The 22,508-nt window shown below is 31.4% G+C and overlaps 1 protein-coding gene across 1 annotated transcript; it reads right to left on the bottom strand.

Moving 5' to 3' along the window:
* Nucleotides 1-485: 485 nt before the first annotated feature.
* LOC127721806 (ras-related protein rab7) lies at nt 486-22,500 on the bottom strand. The gene is made up of 5 exons (XM_052228616.1): nt 22,388-22,500; nt 15,652-15,704; nt 8,467-8,593; nt 6,736-6,954; nt 486-3,612 (listed from the first exon to the last, which is right to left on the bottom strand). Exons 2-5 carry the CDS (start codon nt 15,702-15,704, stop codon nt 3,394-3,396), a joined length of 618 nt encoding a protein of 205 aa, XP_052084576.1. The 5' UTR covers nt 22,388-22,500; the 3' UTR covers nt 486-3,393.
* Nucleotides 22,501-22,508: the final 8 nt, after the last annotated feature.

Raw genomic sequence — 22,508 nt, 5'->3', positions numbered from 1 at the left:
TTAATGGCCCCCTCCACTATGGCGGAGGCATAAAAAAACTTTTATATATCCAATCATGATAAGTAAATCAGGCAGCATATTCGGCATGTGCACTTTTGTTCAACTTATTTGCCCTTGATTACCTCTGTACTCATAATTGCAACATCCATTCCTTTGTAGCCCATATGGCCCTCCTTACTTTTTTAAACTGCCCCCCACCTGAACTGTGTTGACAGCAGGGATTTCAATGTTGCAATTCGTGGTCCATAAAGTCTTTCCAGTCTGATCTCTAAGAAAATTTAATGTCTAGAATATTATCTTTGTACTTATGTTACTACCATTGTGATAACATATAACATTTGTAAAACAGCAATTTAAAAAGACAATGAAATATGCCTTAACAAGGTGCTGGCAATCGTGTTGACCTCACCTTGAGGTCGATCTCATGTTCAACCATTTACTATTCATATTCTGATGGCAAAATCATGAAAATAAAACAACGAGGATGAGTTCTTGATTTTTATTCATAATTATCACCTTAAATATGACAGATACAGTAGCATTCCTTTTAGAAGAAATTACTGGTGTTGATAAATTAAGTTTCAACATAAAAGTTACACATAGTAAATAAATATGTATATGTTGGCATCTTTCCTGACAATGAGGCTATATTTTTGCATGACTTGACTTAATTTTACTGTTGGTGGTAAAACTGTTATTCAAGAAATTATCATGAAATATGAAAATAACTGAATTTATAAATTATTTTTACTGATTTTTTTAATAATCAAAACCGATAAAAACTGTATATATACAACAGGAAATATCTCAATAAAATTTTTTTTCTTAAATAGTTTTATCTATTTCCAAAAGATAGATATTTTCCCATCTGATATTCAAATGATTTCAGATTATATAATCAAATACATTTATTACCACATAATTTTATTTCTTACTTTCTATGATTCATGTCACTGCTCAAGTGTGACTGATGTTATCAATTTTACAGTGTAAATTCTAAATTTCCTTTCCAATAAAGCAAACTGAAGTCTGGTCCCAGAAAAAAATACCATGCTTCATGAAAATTAGAACGGGAAATTACACAGACACATTTCACAACACTTAACATGAAACTAAAGACCTGAAATATGTAAAAAGCACTTAGTTTGATGCACTTATATTGCTTGCCAATTCTAAATTAAAATTGAATGGATAAATTTCTTGAAACTAAACAAATATTATTCAAAGCATAAAGCTACAAACTGAATAATGAAGTGTGTTGAAAAATGCCCATCAATTACTATAATCAAAATACAATGTATGTCATTTATAATTAAAATAGTTTTCAATATTGTGTCACCTTATATATGCTTTCCACCTGAAAGGTCCTATAAATTGGTGGAAAACTTAAAAAACACCAATTTGAAAATGTTCGTCTGAACCATTATCAGCTGTTCTGAATGATCATAATAATGTTAAACCAACTGCCTGTCCAATAATTATCTGCCTTAGACAGAAACAAATTATATACAGTGTAGAAGATTATTTTAATTTAATTTGCATTACAAAATCAAGCACAATATATATTTATAGTCCGTGGTATAGGACTAATATTATTTAGGGCAAGTACTTTGATTACATAGTCTAAACATTGTCAAATGACATTTATTCTAAAGGTCTTTTCAACTTAAACCGGACTAATGTTCCAATATAAACAAGAACACTTTGCTATATTTAGGACTGCCAGAAAGAAATTTTGAAAATGTTCAGTTTCTAAGAAGTCATCATTCCAATGAAACAATATCCCTTTCCTTGACTGTATATTAATATAAAGAAAATTTTTATAACAATAACTAAATGTACAATTATTGCCACTAGAAGCATTTTATATATAACTGTATCCCAAACTTGTAAGGAGGAGAATAATAAGACCTAGGCATCATTTGAATATACTTAAATTGATCCTGGAAAAAGATAAACAACGATAAGAGCTTTTGTTTTAAGGGTTATTACAATTAACCACAATCTAAACCCAGGGATGGCCCGAAAAAAAGCTTTCCAAATGTAAGCATAGCTTCTACAGAAGAATGGCCCATTTGATGAATGGAATCCATGAACCATGTATGTTTAGGTAGTACAATCCTTCAAACATTTTAAATAATGTAAATTCCAAGGAATAATGAAACTATAGCATACATAAATATTTTCTATACACAAAATATCATCAATTGTGTTCAAAAGATTACTGACATTAATTAATAAAATAATAATTATTACAAATACAATTCACTATAGGCATGGTAGAGACAATTTATATTCTATATCTGTCATAATAATATTAAAAATCAAATATGTACATTCAAATTTTGAATTGTATACAGAACTATATCTATAGAGAATTGACCAGGAAGAAATTTGCACAAGATCGACATTGCTTACTATTCCTTAACAAACATGCAGCCATACACTCATTTTTTTAAAACTTAGGGATTCATTTCAAATCATGCCCAAAATTTGATAACATCCCTTATAAACACGAAGAACAAAAGTCCCCATTAGTTCCCCCTGTTCTATTAATAGTATGGACAATGAGGTCAGTATCAAGTATATTTTACTTCAAAACTGAATGAAATATTTTCCTCTGTAAAATATCTTTATCATCTTCAAAGCATTTTTGTGCCATGATGGATCAACAAAAGCAGGCATTGTACAAATTCATATCTGATATGATATATATGAAGAGAATATATTATTTAGTTAAGATACTATTGGATGATTTGAATTAAGCATTTCTCCATATCAGCATTTAATAATGGATTACCCATTTATACCAATCAGGATCATTCTACTGTCTGATTCAAGAAGTTCATACGAATGTTTTGCTCTTTTTGTTCTTAAAACTGTCATGAGTTACACAGGGGCAATCTGTTATATCTAGCATTGTCAAATTTTTGGGGAGGGGTGCTACATGTGATGATGAAATATTACAATGAAGACAAAGGATTGCAATATAAAATCAACTAAACCCCAAACATCATAATCATTATTTTATATTTGTTAAGCTTTAATCATCAATATGAGAACTGCAATGATTGCATTACCTCGCAGAATTTGACATATTAAAGCAGAACTATTTTTTTCCTTTTTTAACTCTTTGAAAATTAAATTAGACTATAGGAATAGAAGTCTTGGTCATACTAGGTATAAAATGTTCTTAAATATCACATGAATCAAATATTTTTACTACTGCCATCGCAGGACAATGTTTTTGTTATCTTCCTATGACCTGGGTGCATTTGACCCTGTTTTAATAAAGTTTTATATATCACATTCTATGCTTGCGTTTATGTTCTTCAAGCTGTACACATAATTCAATGAGTTATTTTTCAGAAATAAAAATTATCCTAATAGATATTAACATCCACAACCCTCTTTGGGCTTACCACTGTCATTTGTGATTTTAATTTGATCGGGAAATTCATTATAAAGTTCTACTTCTGTTTCTTGCGCTAATGCATTCTTGGCTACAGTCTGGAAAGCTTGTTCTACATTGATGGCTTCTTTTGCACTGGTTTCAAAGTATGGTATATCTCCTTTACTCTGACACCAACCCTGTGCTCTTTTGGCTGTAACCTAAAGAGAAAAGACCAGTATTAGAACATTTTCAGTTACTTTTCAGGATAAGTGTGAAGGATCTATTGACATGTCAATAGACATACTGTACAGGGTTTTCATTTTTTGTTTTGCCATAAATCAGGCCATTTGTTTTCTCGATTGAGTTGTTTCACATTTTGTTATGTTAGTGCCTTTTATGGCTTACTATACTGTATGAGATTTGCTTGTTGTTGAAAGTCATACGGTTACCTTTAGTTGCTTACATCCACACCATTTGGTCTCTGGTGGATAGTTGTCTCATTGGCAATCATGCTAAATCTCCATGTTTTTATCATAATGGTTGAATAGCATTCAATTTTTATTTGAGAAAAAGGTATATATATATGTATGAATGAATAGTCCCCATTTTGCTTAAGTGCAGAATGCCTGAATGACCACAAGTTATTTCCTTATAAATACAGCAACACATGAAGAACTTATTTGTTCAAAAGAAGAGTGATGGTAAGAAGTCTATTTTAAGAATACTGTAAATTCAGAAATTATTGTGAGGTTTTATTCAATGCCAATAATGGGACTGGATGAGTATCTCAATTAATAAGAACTCGCATTCTGATAACTGATACATATATCTGTATTCAGATTTTTATTAAATCGCAATAATTAAACTTGCTTTTTTGTCCATTTTTCGAAAGTCGCAATAAATGCACGAATATATTTCTGAGTTGACATAAATACTTCTCAACTTTTTCAATAGAGTTTGGCTGGCATTATGTTTAAAATAAATAAATGGAGAATGTGTCCATGGGACACAGAAAATGCCCACACTTGCATATAATGTTATAAAGGGACACAACTAGAGAACTGTAAAAGTGACACCACCCAAATTCGTACTTGATCTGTGTTTTATGGTAATAAGCATTGTGTATATTAAGTTTCATACCATTTGGTTGAGGCAAACTAAAGTAAGAGAACGGAAACCAATTTTGGGATGTGCAGATGAACAAGGGTAAATTTTAATGCCCTCTTTGCCTAGCGGCGGGGGCATAAAAAGTCTTATTAGTTTACAAGTTTTAACAAACTGACTTTTACATAAAAATTCACTTTGGAAAGGATTTTCTGGCAATGGATGTACTCAGTAAATTTTTATTTATATTAGCCCTATTAAAACTGAACATAAAGTACAATGAATTGGTTAATGGGGAATTTCTGAATTAAAAAAAATTTTACACAATTATTTAGTAAGTTCCCTTCAAATGACCATCATATTTATACCTGTAATTGATATAAGGCAGAATAGATTGTTAAATTTGTATTATCAACAGTAAAATTGAATAATGCAGGAAATTAGTTCCAACAATGAAAATGCATTGATTTATAAAGCTTTTGTTAATTTCAAGAAAAATTTCACAAGTAAACTTCCCTCTTTATAAAATATTTTGCATAAACAAACAAGTTTTAGGGTAACATATATATCTATTTAACAATGCATATGTAAATAAACTACTCTGTAATAATATTCAACAATGTAAATAAACTACTCTGTAATAGTACTTGTAGTGACAAATAAAAGGTAGAATTTAAATCAAGTAATCTTTAAAAATAGTACCATACATAAAATCTACTTTAAAGGGATATGGTCTAACTAATATCTTCGTTGCTTCCAGCAGAAAAAAAATTAAATCATTGGTCTATATCAGTTCACAAAAATAAATACAACAAGCATTCTGAGAGTATTGCATGGCAATACATAGTCCCCTACCGGGTAAAAATTCGTTATATGATTATACTGGAACAAAAAGCTAACTTGTTCTATAACTTGTCATGGTGTAAACAAAAAGAAAATATCAAGTCAATATCTTCAAGCGTGGCTAAAAACAGCATGGAAAACTGATTAAATGAGTGAATTTTCAAGTCCAAGGACCATAACTCTGCACAAAATTATCAGACCGAAACAAAATTTCGAACTTGATCTGTATAACTTGTCATGATAAAACTATATATCAATTATCAATCAATATCTTCAAGCATGATGAAAAAAAGTGTGGAAAACACTTTAACATTAGATATGATTAATAATTCTCTAAAAATAGATATGATGTAATACAGTGTATATCTATTTTCCAATTATAATCAAATATAATTAATAGTTCCAAATATTTTTTCTTTTATTTGTCACAAACTAATATAGATTTGTAACTTATCTATAAAATGTCAACAATTTTAATCTACACAATAGAATGTAATATACACATTAATAAAATAAGATTATTATCCTAATTAAAGGATTTCACTTCATAATTTTTTTATATTTATATATAGCATTCAAAAATTAGCTTATACAAAATAACAAACAACCTGCCAAAAAATTCTTCAAATAATTTACCAAAAAATGTCTTTTAAAAAATGAGTTATCTCCCTTCGTACAGAAATATGGTTTAACATAGTACTCCAACATTAGATATGGTCCAGAGTTATGGTCCATAACTCTGGACTAAATCATCAGACCGGAACAAAATTCGAACTTGATCTATTACTTGTCATGGCAAAACTTTATACCAAATATCAAATCAATATCTTTAAGAACGAAGAAAAAAAGTGTGGAAAGCTGATTTGCCAGACTGACAGATGGACAGACGGACGGACAGACAGACGGACAGAGTGCAAACCTAAAGTCCCCTTCGACTTTGTTGGTAGGGGACTAAAAAACAATTGCTAAGTTTGGATTGTTGTGTGCATCCAATTAAATACATTTAAATGTTTCCTACTAAAGACAGTATCAATGGTAACTGAGCATTTCCAAATTCAATAAACTACAAGTTATTATCAATCAATTCATGCAAGATATATTTAAAAAATCTCCGACAATTTTATGTAAATAGTTTTTTGAATAGGTGATAGCACTAAGAGGAGAAAAGCATTGAATTTTATGTTGATAGTTAATTGAATAGGTAATCAAATGTGTTAATATCAGCCTTAAAATATTACAAAATGTTGCAAACTTACGAGACCTTGTGTATTTAAGACTTCTTTTCACATATAACAACTTGGTTTCAATCAACAACAAAAATGGCAGACCATATATGCCATTCTACTAATTAATTCTAAAATATATATTCCATATTCATAATACATTGTACTCACTGCTCTATTTTCTAAATCAATTTTATTTCCTATAACCACAAAGGGAAAATTTTCTGGGTCTCTCGGACTAGCTTGTATCAAAAATTCATCACGCCAACTGTCCAACTGTTTAAATGTATTTGGCACAGTAACATCAAACACTAGCACACAGCAATCAGCTCCTCGATAAAAAGCTACACCTAAACTCTGAAATCTTTCTTGTCCAGCTGTGTCCCATATCTGAAACAAATGGAAAATAGCATATTTAATAACCATTATCATCCTTCCCTTCACCTATATCATCCTGCTCAGTCGCTTCAAAATTTTTGAATCACTGCTTTCTTTGAGCTGTGAGCAGCTTATCAGCAATGTGTGAAGAAACTTTAACAATTTTACTTTTTTTAAACGTAAAACTGTCTTAAGCAGGGTTTTGTGGCATTTTACGAAAAAACAAAAATTGTGGCGATTAAAATTCATAATTGGCGAAAGAAATATAACAGTTCGACTTCTTTTTTCTTGTTTACTTTTTTCGAGTTTCTCAGACTTTTTCCCTGATCAGACAATACTGGGAATTCACCTTGAACTCGTTACGATTTTGAAGGTAAATCAATAATCACCTGATTGAATTTTATAACAATCGTTTAAGCGACGCACATGTTTGAGGCATATATAGTTTAACAACCAAACTTTTTTTAACGATGGTCTGGAAAAGAAAACTATTGTTAAGAAGGAAAATATTCAAAAGTTAGAAAAATCTCTAACTTTAGTCAATATCCTTCAAGTAGACAGGAAGCATCCAATAAACTATTGTAGATGAATCCCATGTTCCCAGCAAAAGTCAGAAATGATGATTTCATGATCTATATTGCAATTTTACAGTATCTTTTAAAAATTAAATGTTTGTTATTATTGAGTATTTATTCATTACAATGTAGATTAAAAAATAAATATTAAGAATTATAATCGACAACAATGTGACAAACTGATTTTTTATTTGTTAGAAAGCAAGGAAATTTTTAACAAAAAATATGTTTATGTTAGTTGGCGAAAAAAATTGAAAGTGGCGAAAAATATATTGTTTAGGCGAAAGAGGTGGCGAAGAAGAAAATCGACCCAGGGGAAACCCTGGTCTTAAGAGTGGGGGCAAACACCAGAAAAAAACATAATAAACAAATAATCTGATTTTTTGCAGAGAGATACAGTAGAGTAGCAGCCCCTTCAACACATTGTGAAGCTTCTTTGCTCATTCCATGCTCTCACTCACCAAAAAGGTTCACTGTGTGTCTCACAGCTTATATTGTACAACATCAATGTGCAGAAAACCTGCTAATCGATAATTATATTAATTGAAACCTACTGAAAACAGTCTTTATACTGATGTAATTCAGTTCTCAAAAGATATCACTGCTGACAACATTCTACACTGTGGTGTCAGCTGTAGAGGAATAAGTGTACTTTAACATGTAATATGTTAGACTCTGATATTCATAAAACTATGGAAGATCACATACCAGTAATATGTTTTGACAGAAAGAAATATGAACACTAAGCCATAAAATGTATATCATTGCAACCAAACCTTTATTGAGATTGAAGTAACCATTACATTCTGATCTTTTTAGGTAACCATCCTATGTAAATTAACAAATTATCTCCCCATGTTTCCTTGTCTTCATAGACATGTACCAATACTTCAAGCATAGTAAAATAAAGTTTGAATTGCATTTCAAGTTAGTGCTACTACACACATACCTGCATTGTAACTAATCTGTCATCTACCATAACCTCTTTTGTGAGGAAGTCTGCCCCGATTGTGGCTTTGTACTGGTTACTGAACTTTTTATTCACATACTGATTCATTAACGATGTTTTTCCAACACTGAAAAAAGATACAATGTTTTAGTTTTAAACAATGTGACATGTTACACAGATCTCTATATTTGTCCTAAAAACAGTATGTACAGTACATGCTCTTGTCTATGACCAAACAATAGCCTTTAACCCTCTTTATACTAGAAGGACATGCCTAGTTGTATTTTTAACATGCTAATTCACAAGGTAACAGTCCACGCGGAGACATGTCAACCTTCAAATGGCACATTATTTTGACTCCAAACTGAACCATCTTTGCTCTTACTCCTAAATGATCCGTGATTAGTGGAAGAGAAGCAGCAAATACAAATTTTCAAGTCCTTTGATTGACCTAACCCCAAAACCACTGAGCCTGTTAGTAAAGTTTTGAAAAATTTACAATATTTCCCTATATCTGTTACCCTCAAAATTCTTTTCCAAAAATCTTGTCTGTAACTTTGAGGCATTGTTTAAGAATGATTATGCCTTATGATATCAACTTTGATCCAGTACTATATCAGCAACATCATAATGTTTTGACCCTACTTTATCAAGTATAATCAGACCTTACACTAACAAAGCCAGCTTCAATAACCTTGCAACAACTATGTTTTTGATCAAGAAAATGGGGAATGTGTCCATGGGACACAGATGATGCCCCTGCTTGCATATCATAAAAAGTTATAAAGGGACATAACTGAAGAACGGTAAAAGTGACGCTACCCAAATTTGTTATTGGTCTGAGTTTTGTAGTAATAAATATTGTGTATAAGTTTCATAACATTTAGTTGAGGCAAACTTAAGTTGATAACGGAAACAAAAAATTCAGCAATTTTTCCTTTTGTAAAGGGGCACAACTCTAGAACAGTAAAAGTGACACCACCAAAAATCAAACTTGATCTGTATTTTGTAGTAATAAGCATTGTGTATAATTTTTATAACATTCAGTTGAGGCAAACTTAGGTTAGAGAACGGAAACAAAAAATTCAGCAATTTTTCCTTTTGAAAAGGGGCATTACTCTAGAACGGTTAAAGTGACACCACCAAAATTCAAACTTGATCTGTATTTTGTGGTAATAAGTTATGATGGGGGCATAAAAACACCAAAATCAATATGTATACCTTCCAATTATTTTATCAACTGTTTATTGAATTCAAAATTAACTGACCAGGTTGTTATTTAGACAATATTTAAAATATATTTTAAAACTAGTTACAACACAGATCTATCTATACACAAGATATACATAACATATGATTGCCACATCAGAGGTGCAGCATTATTTATCAGTTCACATACCACATGTACATGTATTATGACCTTTATCTATTTACATTGCAGACCTGATAACACATTTATTGACACGTTTTATTCCTTTACACCTTTATACATATGTATATTAAGTCATGTATATATCTAATTTACACCATGATATACATGGTTAATGAAAAATGATTGCTTCAAGAATTTGACCTCACTTTAGGATAAAGTGGAGGACATATAATTACATTTAGTGACACACATACTTATATCACATGTATGTTTAAAATTGATTATCACTTTACTAAAACAAGGATGTATAATGGCAGTTCCCACATTCAGTCACTGGCCCTTAACTTTCATCTGCCTACTTAAAAGTTTTTAGTGTTAGAGAGCTCAGTAACTGAACATGAAAGTTCATCTGGACACCTTTTAGTTTTTTTGTCTGTGGAGGCTACATGTAAGTTGCTGACAATGACTCAGGATAAAAATTTAAATTTAAATACAGACTGAACTCAACTCAGATGTAGCTTAGAACATGACTGACAGGAAAATTGTAAATCTGCATCAATGCAAAAAGGTGTCACCCTGTAAACTGCTCATCCATTCATGCAATAAAAATTAAATCAGCAGTACAAAAACATATAGAAGAAGGTTGAAAAACATTTGATAAGTAGTGTATTTTCATAGACTCTGAAATAATGAAAAAGTACAGAAAAATAATTACCCTAAATTGATATTTTGATGTAGGATAACATCTTTTTTTGACAGTTTTTCTTAAAGGGTAATGACCTAAACATGTACATTTGTAATTAAAGCATATTAAGTATGAAATATACATTTACATTATAAAATTTAACCATGCAAATCACATGTCAAACAGGTACAATGATATAGGTGTAGCTTAGTAATTATTGTTTGATGGATATCTTATAACACCTACAATTCTACTAAGTGAGTGGTGACAATATATGTACTATTCTTTATACATAAGAAATTACCTGTCATTTTATTTTTAACTTAAAAAGAAAAATAATTTTAAGAATTGAACATGAACACAAATGTAGGTGTTCAATAAACAAAGATTCAAAACATTGTGCTATGTGTATACAAAACTAGCAATAACTGAAAGTATAACATTTTATATAGGCACATTTAAAATTATGACCAAATAAAAATGTGTTTTCATATACATGTAGGACATCATGCCCTGCTTGCACTATTACTTTTCTTTGTTCAGTGAACTGTAAATTAATATTGATGTGACCACAAGTTCATAGCAAGCTATCTGAAACCAAAACTTGAACCAGAACAGAACGAATGAACATACAGGCGATCAGATGGATGCACAGACTGAAAAACTTAATACCCTCTCTATTATAGGTGGGACATGAAATTAAAGTATCCATTTAACTGATCATTCATCACTCATCAGACATTGTAATTGATCAAGTTTTGATAATAATCTATCATAATGAAAACTTTTAGTTACCAAATCTATTATTTTGTTTGTAATAGTGAAACTTAAAGGGTCATGGTTTAGATGCAACAATCCTTTTCACTTTATAGATATGACATCATAATGATGATTGTCAATGACTGTCATGAATGTAGTTAAAGCAGCAAAAGACAATGAAGTTCATGATAACAAAATTCGCCTAATTTTCACAGTTTTATAGTCATTTAAACTGATGTGGATGTATATAAAATTCAATGTAACATATGTAATTCCATAATCATAACAATTACAAGTACATCTAATGGATTTTAGCAAACATCAACCAATAAACACATTCAAATTATTTATGATGTACGTAAAAAAGGAAGTCTGATTATAAAATTCTATCAAGTTCAGATATCAATAAAAAACAGATTATGGTTGCCTACATTTAATTTTAAACAGATTGTTTTGCTTTGTAGATGTCACATGTATTTTACAGCTACAAATGTAGTTTTGATCATGATTGTAGGTCATTTACTATAGAGCTAAAAAAAAAATTGACATTAAACTTTTAGGACCAACATGTACATATACCAGTAATTATTTCAATAAGGCAAGAAAATTAAAATGTAGGTCAGAATTAACATTTATTGGTTGGGGGTGCTTCCTCTTACAAATTTACATAAATCATTGCACAGGTCTCTTCAATATTGAAATGCTTATTTCATGAAAATGTGATTGATGATCCTGTTTGTATTGTAGGATAAACAAAAGTTACATGATTATTTACACATATACAAATAGAAAAAATATATGTATTGTATATAAGTATGCATAAATAATAGCATTTGCTTACAGCTAACTTTAATCAAATATACAAATGTACATGTATGTATCATCTATGTGTACTTTGAGAGCAAACACCATTTATAAATGACAACGGATATGTTTCAATTGTCGTAACCACAACCACATCCTCTTTTCCTTGAATTTGACATCACCTAATAAGAGTGGTACCGAAATTTATACATACATGAGCAACACAACAGGTGACATATGTGGAGAAGAATCTGCTAACCCCTCTGGAGCACCTGATATCAGTTCATGTTTCTCAGTTATTAGTTTTCTATGTTGTGTTTTGTAGACTTGTCTGTTAATTGTTTTCCATTTTTTGCCATGGGCTTCAACTTATGAGTTTGAATAACCCTTTTGTACAATGTATATTCTGCTTATCTTTTACATATATGTCACATCTGTTCATTTGTGACTTTAAAATATTGCTGTGTCTTGCCTGCGACTGCTGCGGTCAGTGTTAAACTAGAACTTTCACTAAGCAGTACAGATACCCTCTGTATCAAGGAATGACGTAAGAATGTGCTAGTGGATGAAATACAGCATATCAACGATGTTAACATCAAATTTAGACTATTTTCTAATGGTTCATTTGATTTTGTCTCGGACACATGTACCCCTTTAAGAATCATTTGTAGCCTGAATGGCTGTTTTTCTATGAAAGAAATAGATTTCTTCATAACAAGGTTAGTTTTAACAACTTTGGAAGTTGAAAGGGGCATGCCGCCCCAAAATATTTGCCAGACCAGAACATCCTTCCCACATGTACATCTGCTATGTTAGGATCTAATAAAATGCTCCGCTGGGGCGCAGCTTGATACGACCGCAGAGGTCGAACCCTGAACAGTTGGGGCAAGTATGGACACAACATTCAAGCTTGATACAGCACTGAATTTGGATTGTAATTAAATATTTGACACAGCATAGGTTTCTGACACAGAATGAAAGTGGTCTAAGAACTTAAAAATTTTCAATTTACCTATTCATACATGTGATGGACTGTGAAACTCAGATCAGGAGATTGGGAAATTTTGGTCAGGAGATTAGGACTCAGATCAGGAGGTTTTTAATCGACATTAATTTTGTTGTAAATGTAACCGTGTGCTGTAAAAATGGTCTTTTAAAGTGTGTTTTCTTCAACTTTCCATCCAATTTATTATGTTTATAGTACCCTTGTACTTATAAAGTTTCTCCATCTTTATATTCTACATGTTCAATCTAACATTGTATTTTTCCAGTATGTTCTTTAAATTTTTTACTTCATATTCTATAAAACAATCATTGCAACCAGAACATTTGTTTAGCTATCTGCAAATAGTTTTTATTTTTTATTTTTTCTCTTGCAAATAGTTTTTATTTGCAAACTCAAAAAATAATTTTATCTGTAAAATTAGGGTCATAGTTATTATATAAATTTCAATTTAAGCCTTGAAAGGAAGTCTAGAATCCTCAAATAATTTTCAAATTATTATTTTTTTATATGTCCTAAGACATTTAAAATCATTTAATAACCATCCTTTTATGATTATTTGTTCAATTTATATTTTATTTATATTCTTTTAAAAATTTTCATTATTAAAAGGAAAGTAACTTAAAACAGGATAAATCAAGGGAAGTAACCCAATAAATACACAGTTTTTGTTACACAACGGCAGTTAGCCTGAGGTAAAAATCGTTGATTACCTGTATGTTTGACACCCAAGCTGACAAGTGAAGCCATATAATTATGCATGTTAATTGATTTACAGGTAAAATATAACTTCAGGTAATGTCAGTTACACCAGATGCCTGAGATGATATGTTGGGCAGAAATTTTTCATTCATGAAAAATTTCATACACGGGATTTTTTCCTCTTCAACGGGAGGTCGGGAGGAGACCCCTGAAAACGGGATTATTGTACTCCCGTCGGGAGGTTCACATGTATGCCTATTCAAACCATATCATTATTATTTGCTTTTATATATAAATCAGAAATAACCAATTTAAAATGGAAAATGTTAAAGAAAAAAAAATCCCCCCCCAATTTTTTGAACCCCCTTATGATTCATCACCCCCAAACTCAATCCCAGCTTTCCCTTTGTGGTATGGTACCTTGCAGTACAATTTCAGAGAGATTCATACACTTGAACACAAGTTATTGTCTGGAAACTAGAAAAATGCTTGTTTTTTGGCCCCTTTTTGACCCCAAATTCCTAAACGTTTAGGGCAATTACCCCCAAACTCAATTCCAGCTTTCCCTTTGTGATATGGAACCTTGCAGTACAATTTCATAAAGATCCATACACTTACACACAAGTTATTGTCCTGAAACTAGAAAAATGCATGTTTTTTTTGCCCTTTTATGGCCCCTAATTACTAAAATTTTGAGGGAAAACCCCCAAAATCAATCCCAGCCTTCCCTTTGTGATATGGAACCTTGTAGTACAATTTCATAAAGATCCATACACTTACAAACAAGTTATTGTCATGAAACTAGAAAAATGCTTTTTTTTTGCCCCTTTTTTGCCCCTAATTCCTAAAATTTGGAGGAAATTACCCCAAAAATCAATCCCAGTATTCCCTTTGTGATATGGAACCTTGTAGTACAATTTCATAAAGATCCATACACTTACAAACAAGATATTGTCATGAAACTAAAAAAATGCTTGTTTTTTGCCCCTTTTTGGCCCCCAATTCCTAAAATTTGGAGGCAATTACCCCCAAAATCAATCCCAGCATTCCCTTTGTGATATGGAACCTTGTGGTACAATGTCAGAGAGATCCATACACTTACACACAAGTTATGTCTGGAAGTTACAAAAATGCTTATTTTTGGCCCCTTTTGGCCCCTAATTCCTTAACTGTTAGTACCATAACCCCCAAAATCAATCCCCACCTTCCTTTTGTGGTATTGAACCTTATGGTAAAATTTCATTGAGATCCATTCACTTAAACTAAAGTTAGAGTGCGAAAACTAATGTGTATTCGGACGACGACGCCGGACGACGACGACGACGACGACGCCGCCAACGTCATACCAATATACGACCACAAAAATTTTTTTGCGGTCGTATAACAATGTACTAAAGTTTCCTTGTCAATAGGATAAAACATGTAGAAGTTGCCATGAAAAGGCTGGTTCAGATGCTATTTCTTGATCACAAAGAAGTTTCATAACATTCCATGATGATTTGACAAAGTTAAATAATGTTTTAAAAAAAATATTTTTCAATGCTATTGCAAAAAACTTTGCTCTTCTGATTTCATACTGGTTTTTGATCATATACATGTAGATTAATCTTCTGTCAAACTTTTGAAAGTTTAGTAAAGTTCCATCAAAGTTTGACAAAGTTATTGACCTCTTAAAAAAACTTGAACCTCTTACTGAACACAAATATATGTTAATGACACAAACTCCCAGGACAGAATGTGAGATCACTATGTCTCGCTTCTGCAACAAAAAAAGACTCTTCGTCTTTTAGAAAAGTTGAGACTACATACAAAATTATTTATTTGCATTAAAATATTGCTTAAAGTCTTAATTTAACTTACCCACTGTCCCCTAATATAATAACTTTAAGCAAAACCTTTTTTCTTGACGCCATCTGAAAAAATAATAATCCATTAATAAAAGATTGAAATGTTTTTTTTTGTCTACTTCCATTAATATCATATGCATATATTTTTGAACTGGCAGTACAAAGTATCAATCCTTATCTTTTTTTTATTCATGTTTCAACAAGGAATTATTTGAATCTGGAATAATTTTTAATTCTGGAAAATTGATAAATGTATGATGAAAACTAACCCAACCAAATAGAGTTAGCCAGCCATGCATGCATGGATAAGAGGGGGGTTAGTTAATACTGCAATATCAGTGAAAGTAAAATTAACCTTAGCATGGCTAACCTTACATGTATTTAGTTGGGTCAGTTTTCATCATAGTTTTCTTACCAAGATTCAAATAATTCTTTGTTTTTTCTATACATGTACATGTGAGTGTTGATTCTCCTTAAAACATTCAAATTGCAACATTAAAGAGACAGCAGCAACCACTGACCAAATTCCTGACCTTTGACAGGTATACATTTACATGACATGTTTACATTTAGTATATTAGTATCATGAATACAATAATATAATGATGTAGCTACATGTAAATCAATGTCTTTTCAACCCACTCACATTAATTAACAACTAGAGGCTCCTAGAAACCTGAATTAGCTTACCTGGCAAAAATATGCCATATTGATATATTCATTTTTTAATTTATATATGCAGCTTCTTTTTCAGTACCTGGAAGCAAGTATTTAAGGCCAATAAAACCTACATCTTTATTCAGTGTCAGGATCATATTCATTTTGATGAACATACCCAGTGATCGGGAAGGTCTAGTGACATGCGCAAATTGCGCATTTTGACCAGAAATGGCGCATAGAGTGATTAATGTCAGCGCCAGTTTGACGCACAATATTTTTTGCTTCGTATCTAATTGTTTAGATATCATAAAATGTATTTCCGATTATGTTTCGTGTCGCCATATTTGTGTACTAAACTGTGTTAATGTGTTTGCTCCAATGACAGGAGCACCACCTACATTTTTGGGCTGTCTCGGGCATTTTCCTTCATGTTGTGAATAGCAACATGCGGTATATCTGATTACCGAACAAACGTAATTAACCATCATCCATGATCTAAATTTTCAAAGTAAACAACTTTAATTCTGTGAAAGTTGGCTAGTACAGACGAGAAATTTACTCAAATTATAATCTTTTAAGTAAACTTGCTATAATTTCAATTGAAAAACAAAAAGGCTTTTTTTTTTAATACAGTATTTGTCTCCATAAAAGGTGCTTAACTGTCCTTGTCAATTTTTTGGTCTTTGGTTAATTTGTAAATTTTGTAAACATGCCTACAGGGAATTGTTGTTTTGTTATATCAAATAAATGGGGAATGTGTCCATGGGACACAGATGATGCCCCCGCTTGCATATCATATAAAGTTATAAAGGGACATAACTGAAGAATGGTAAAAGTGACTCTACCCAAATTTGTACTTGATCTGAGTTTTGTGGTAATAAGCATTGTGTATATGTTTCATAACATTTGGTTGAGGCAAACTAAAGTAAGAGAACGGAAACAAAAAATTCAGCAATTTTTCCATTTGTGAAGGGGCATAACTCTAGATAGGTTAAAGTGACACCACCAAAATTTAATCTTGATCTGTTTTTTGTGGTAATAAGCATTGTATATAAGTTTCATAACATTTGGTTGAGGCAAGCTAAAGTTAGAGAACGGAAACGAAAAATCCAGAAATTTTTCCATTTGTGTAGGGGCATACAGTACATTCATGAAATTTGGGACTGTTAGACCAGAAGATATTTTGATCATATTCTTACATTTAACTGATATATAAATGTTGCGCTAGTGATCTATTGTAACACTAGAACGGTTAAAGTCACGCCACCAAAATTCAAACTTGATCTGTGTTTTGTGGTAATAAGCATTGTGTATAAGTTTCATAGCATTTGGTTGAGGCAATCAAAGTTAGAGAACGGAAACCAACTTTGGGACATACGTACGTACGGACAAGGGTAAAATTTAATGCCCCCTCCGCTCAACGGGGGCATAAAAACGTTACTCTCTTTTGTTGGTCGCGATAAAATAATAATTATACATGAAATGCTGAGGAAATGTTTGAAACGTCCTCTGATAAGGAACTTCGAGAAAAAAGTATGGCAGTCCACAAAGACCGAAATTTATTGTCAAAGTACCAGTATTAACATTGTAAATAAAGATTCTTGTAAATATCGCCCGGTTTGGGAAAAGTTTTGGCCCTGGTTAAGGTATGATGGCAGCAAAGTGTACTGCAAATCTTGCCAAAAATCATTTCAACTAATTAGGAATTTAATTGTTCTAGATTTCTTATTAAAGATTCATTTCTTCTTTCTTCAATCTTGTGCCACAAAATCTAGATCAGCTACTTTTAGTCTGCCATTGCCATAGTTCTAGTCACTCAGTTTATTGTTTTTGCCCAATATTTATACAGAATAACAGTTGTTCTTTTATCTTTTATTATTTTATTAATTACTACTATGATTGTTCATGGTGTATTGTACTGTATGGTTTTCAGTTTAAAAGAAGTCTGAGTCGGATGTTAGAATAGGTAACAGAAGATAATAAGCAAAATGACAATAATTGACATAAATTAACAAAGGACTACTAGCAGTTACTGACATGCCAGCTCCAGACCTCAATTAAACAGATTGAAAGATTATATCGTCATCATATGAAAATCAAGCACAATCCCTATGGTAGGGGTTTAGTATCATACCATCATAAAATATACGATATTAGAACATAACTCGTATCATGCAAACAACTGGTTTTAGAATAAATGTGTTTATTTCCGATGAATAAATTAATATTAATTCCAAAAATGCCATCTTTAATGACCTGACAACAGTATCGTAACTATATCCATGCATTTCCCTCCCACCATTTAATCATTTTCAGTGTTCTCCCCAGAAATTTCTTATACATGTATCATCCTGGTAAACAGGAAATTATGAAATACCATCTTGTTTCTAGAAACTATAGCATCACATCCATAACACTATCTATAAGAAACTAATTTCAGATAGCATCACATCCATAACACTACCTATAAGAAACTCATTTCATATAGCATCGCTCTCTAGCAATTTTGCATCACATTACCATGATCATGATGATGCGAAAAGGTCCTGAGGAGAACACTGATTTTGCCAGCATTCTTACAAGATGACAAATGTTTTTCTGATCAATTTCATCACCAAAATTTGTAAAAGTTAGAAAAAAAATTCCTCCAAAAATCTGCAATTTTACACACATGACACAGGTGCTTGGGTACAGGATTTGGATATTTTTCTTCATTGTATCCACTGTTATCCAATTTTGTATTTTTATATCATATACTGAACACTATTAACCTTGTCTAACCTTGTTTTAGGCTAGTTTATCCACTCTGAAAATATCCCTTATTTTACTATCCATAGATCTAGAACATACTTAAAAACAACAAGTTAAACAACAAGTTTCTGTAAGTAATTCAGTATTCTCTCCAGGCCGATATGACGCTGCGGTACCGCAGCGCCTTCATAATATTTTTGTAGATCCCGCAGCGTCTTAATTGGCCGCTGTCCATTAATACTTGATCCTGCAGCGTGTTAATTTTCACATTTTCATAATAAATGTTGGTTAAAATTGTCAAGTAACTGATCACCGCTGATGGGTCGGTCAGTGTTACGCAATAACTGATAATTAGTTTTACCTGAGCCACGCTTATCTCAGCCTTATCGGACTATGTTATCAGGTAATAGCGTAAGTGATCATCAAGAAGATAGATATTTTTTGAAGAAAACAAAAAATTTTAAAAACTTCAGTGCAGAAATTGAAGAAATAGATCGCAAATACATTGTATTTACACATCGTGTGTGTGATCACTTGACCATTTATATAACGAATTTTTTCATTGGTCGAGAAGAAGAATCTATTTAAACACGACCAATGAACGTGTTGAATACACATGATAAATTTGAATACACATTGCTAAAGATATTTACGATGAAAACTATGAATGAAAGTATTATTAATTGAAAAAATTAAAATAAAGTTTGATTAAAGATAACGAGGAGTGATTTACTTTAATAGAAAATGAAAAAATGTTGCTTGCAAGGTAAATTCGTCTGAAACTGTCATATTTTTAGAAATAAAATGATCATTGAACATCGATCGTGAATCCGTGCGTCGGGAAATATGTGACAATCAAAACGGGTACAGTATCGCCACAGCTTCTGTATAATGTCACTGGTAAATAATTTCAATGGTTTTAACTTAAACGAATTTGTAAAATTTCGGTTATATCTATCTGCCAAAGATAGTATTAAACAATAATACGCACGGAAGCGTAATGTGAAACTACGGAAACTGGTCAGCTGTTCATTTATAAAAAAAAATTGTTTTAAAAAGTTGTATACCAAATATCTTAACCATATTCCATTTTATTAATTCTGAATGAACATGTTCTCTGCAAATAACAAAGGGGTGACTTATAAGTAAAAGGTAGATGATGGAAGTAGAAGTTTTTTTCAGACCAATGACTTCTAATGAAAAGGGGAATACACCTCCGTCTACACTGTCAGTATAAGCAGATTTCATTGCTTCTCCTAATCCCAACCAAGCTCAAGTTTTAGCAATTGATAAAAGCAAGCACCATGTTTCTGGTTTCAATGACAAGTGGCTGACTGAGTTTTCATGGCTTAGAAATGTTAAAGGGGGTATAAGCAAAAGTTATTGTGAGTGGGGGTTTAATTTTTAACCCTGAAGAGGATAAAGACAAAGTTGAGGAACAGACTGTCCAACAAAATAACACTATCTAAAAACAATATCCCTAGAAGGAGCAGAGAGTAGAGATGAATATTTATATTTTGACTTCTTTAATTGACTGAATATAAATAACTTTTGTGTTTAAAATCAATTTATTTCATATATATATTCTTGTAATTCATTAATACTCTGCATTATTAAACACATAACACAAAGCATTATAATTCATATTGCAGGTCATGATTTATGACTTATTGCTTCAGATCACTCTAAAAAAAGTGTTACACGCCCTTGAATTTTGCGCCTTAAAAATATCCTGGGGAGAACACTGGTAATGGTAGTATGAAAATATTTTTTAATATATATGGCATTTTTTTCTTTCCTAGTCAAACATACATGTACTTGATAATGATCACTTATGAGAACTTTGCAACATGTAATTCTAGTATCAAATCCTTGATAAACATGATCAATATTCACAATAAGGGTACTTGAATCATGAGTGACTCTTAAAAGATAATTGATTTTTAAGTGTAGATCTTCCCATAATTGTATTTTGGAGCTTTTTTCAGGATCATGGTATCAGGATAAGGTGTCAAAGTCATGTAGTTCATCCCTAAATAAGTTGGCGGGGAATTATAGTTATCTCGTACCATTGTAAACTCGTACCAATGTCAACTCGTACCACTAAAAAATAACTCGTACCAATGCTAACTCGTACCACTGCTAACTCGTACCACGGTAAATTCATACCATTGTAAACTCATACCAACTTATTTAAATGCATTCAATTGGTGTTTAATGATGAATATATACTTTAATTTCACTCAATACCTCTTAAGTCTGTAAAATGTATATTATTTGAAATTACAATGACCAATTTGTAGTTCATTTTCCTTGTCTAATTGGATAAATAATGGTAGTGTTGGCAGAATAACAAAGAATATGTTTCATTTTTATGCTTTATTTACCACAATTTCAAAAACATTCATGTATAAAAAATTAACAAAACATCAAATATTACTATTTTTTCTCTCAAGAAAAACACCTTATGTTTTATTCACATATATATCATATATTATTTTGTCTAAGTTTTCATTAAAATCTGGTATAAAATTTAAAGATATTTTAATTTTTTGTATAAAGCTTAAAAAAAATAATCATAAAACATTCATATTTTTGTCTAAGTTTTTATTAAAATCTAGTACAAAATTCAAGTAATTCAACTTTTTTTATTAAGTTTACCCAAAAAAATCTTAAAACATTCGTATTTTTTAATATATTTTAATGGTACGTAACGAGTTTGCAGTGGTACGAGTTCTGATTGGTACGACTTCCAAGTGGTACGAGTTTACGTTGGTACGAGTTAACTTTTTTGGTACGAGTTTACATGGTACGAGTTTACAATGGTACGAGTTAACTTGCTTCCGTTGGCGGGTATGATAATGACTGAAATATTCTGGTTAGACTTGACTACTGAAAAGCTTATGGCACCATACTTAACTGTAAGCATTTTCTCCAATTGTCATAGTCTTTCTTTTAATGTCAATCTTTCATTGCAGAAAAAAGAAGAAACTAATATATAACCTAAGCGCTAATGATCAGGATCAGCTGATCAAAATCAAATTATTCAGGTCAAGTTTCTACCATGGGTAATTTATCGTGATTATAATTTTGGTATTTAATTTTGATAGAAAATATCTCCCTCGCTTGCAAAAACTATAGATATTAACGTAGTCTAATGAATACTATGATGTTGTATAGTTTGTTGATTAGTTTATTTGTCCTGTTGATCAACATTTAGTAAAATAAAAACTAGGTGTCATTGAACAGTGGTTGTTTGTGTTCCTGGACTATTTCATGACTGAAATTTGCGGTTAAACTTAAATATGAGTACAGATCTAACTTCTGAATGAAATTACCTTGTTTTTGTATGCGAATAGATAGGTTACTTCAGCTGTAAGATCTGTTAATAATCAAAACTCCTACAAAATGGCGCAGTCGCGTGACCCATATTACGTCAAAATTTATTTACTTCCGGAA

The sequence above is a fragment of the Mytilus californianus genome, unplaced genomic scaffold (genome assembly GCF_021869535.1).
Source record: "Mytilus californianus isolate M0D057914Y unplaced genomic scaffold, xbMytCali1.0.p SCAF_1, whole genome shotgun sequence".
In the NCBI taxonomy this organism is placed as follows: Eukaryota; Metazoa; Mollusca; class Bivalvia; order Mytilida; family Mytilidae; genus Mytilus; species Mytilus californianus.
The sequence above is the reverse complement of the archived record's forward strand: the minus strand, read 5'-3'. Positions and strand labels throughout refer to the sequence as shown.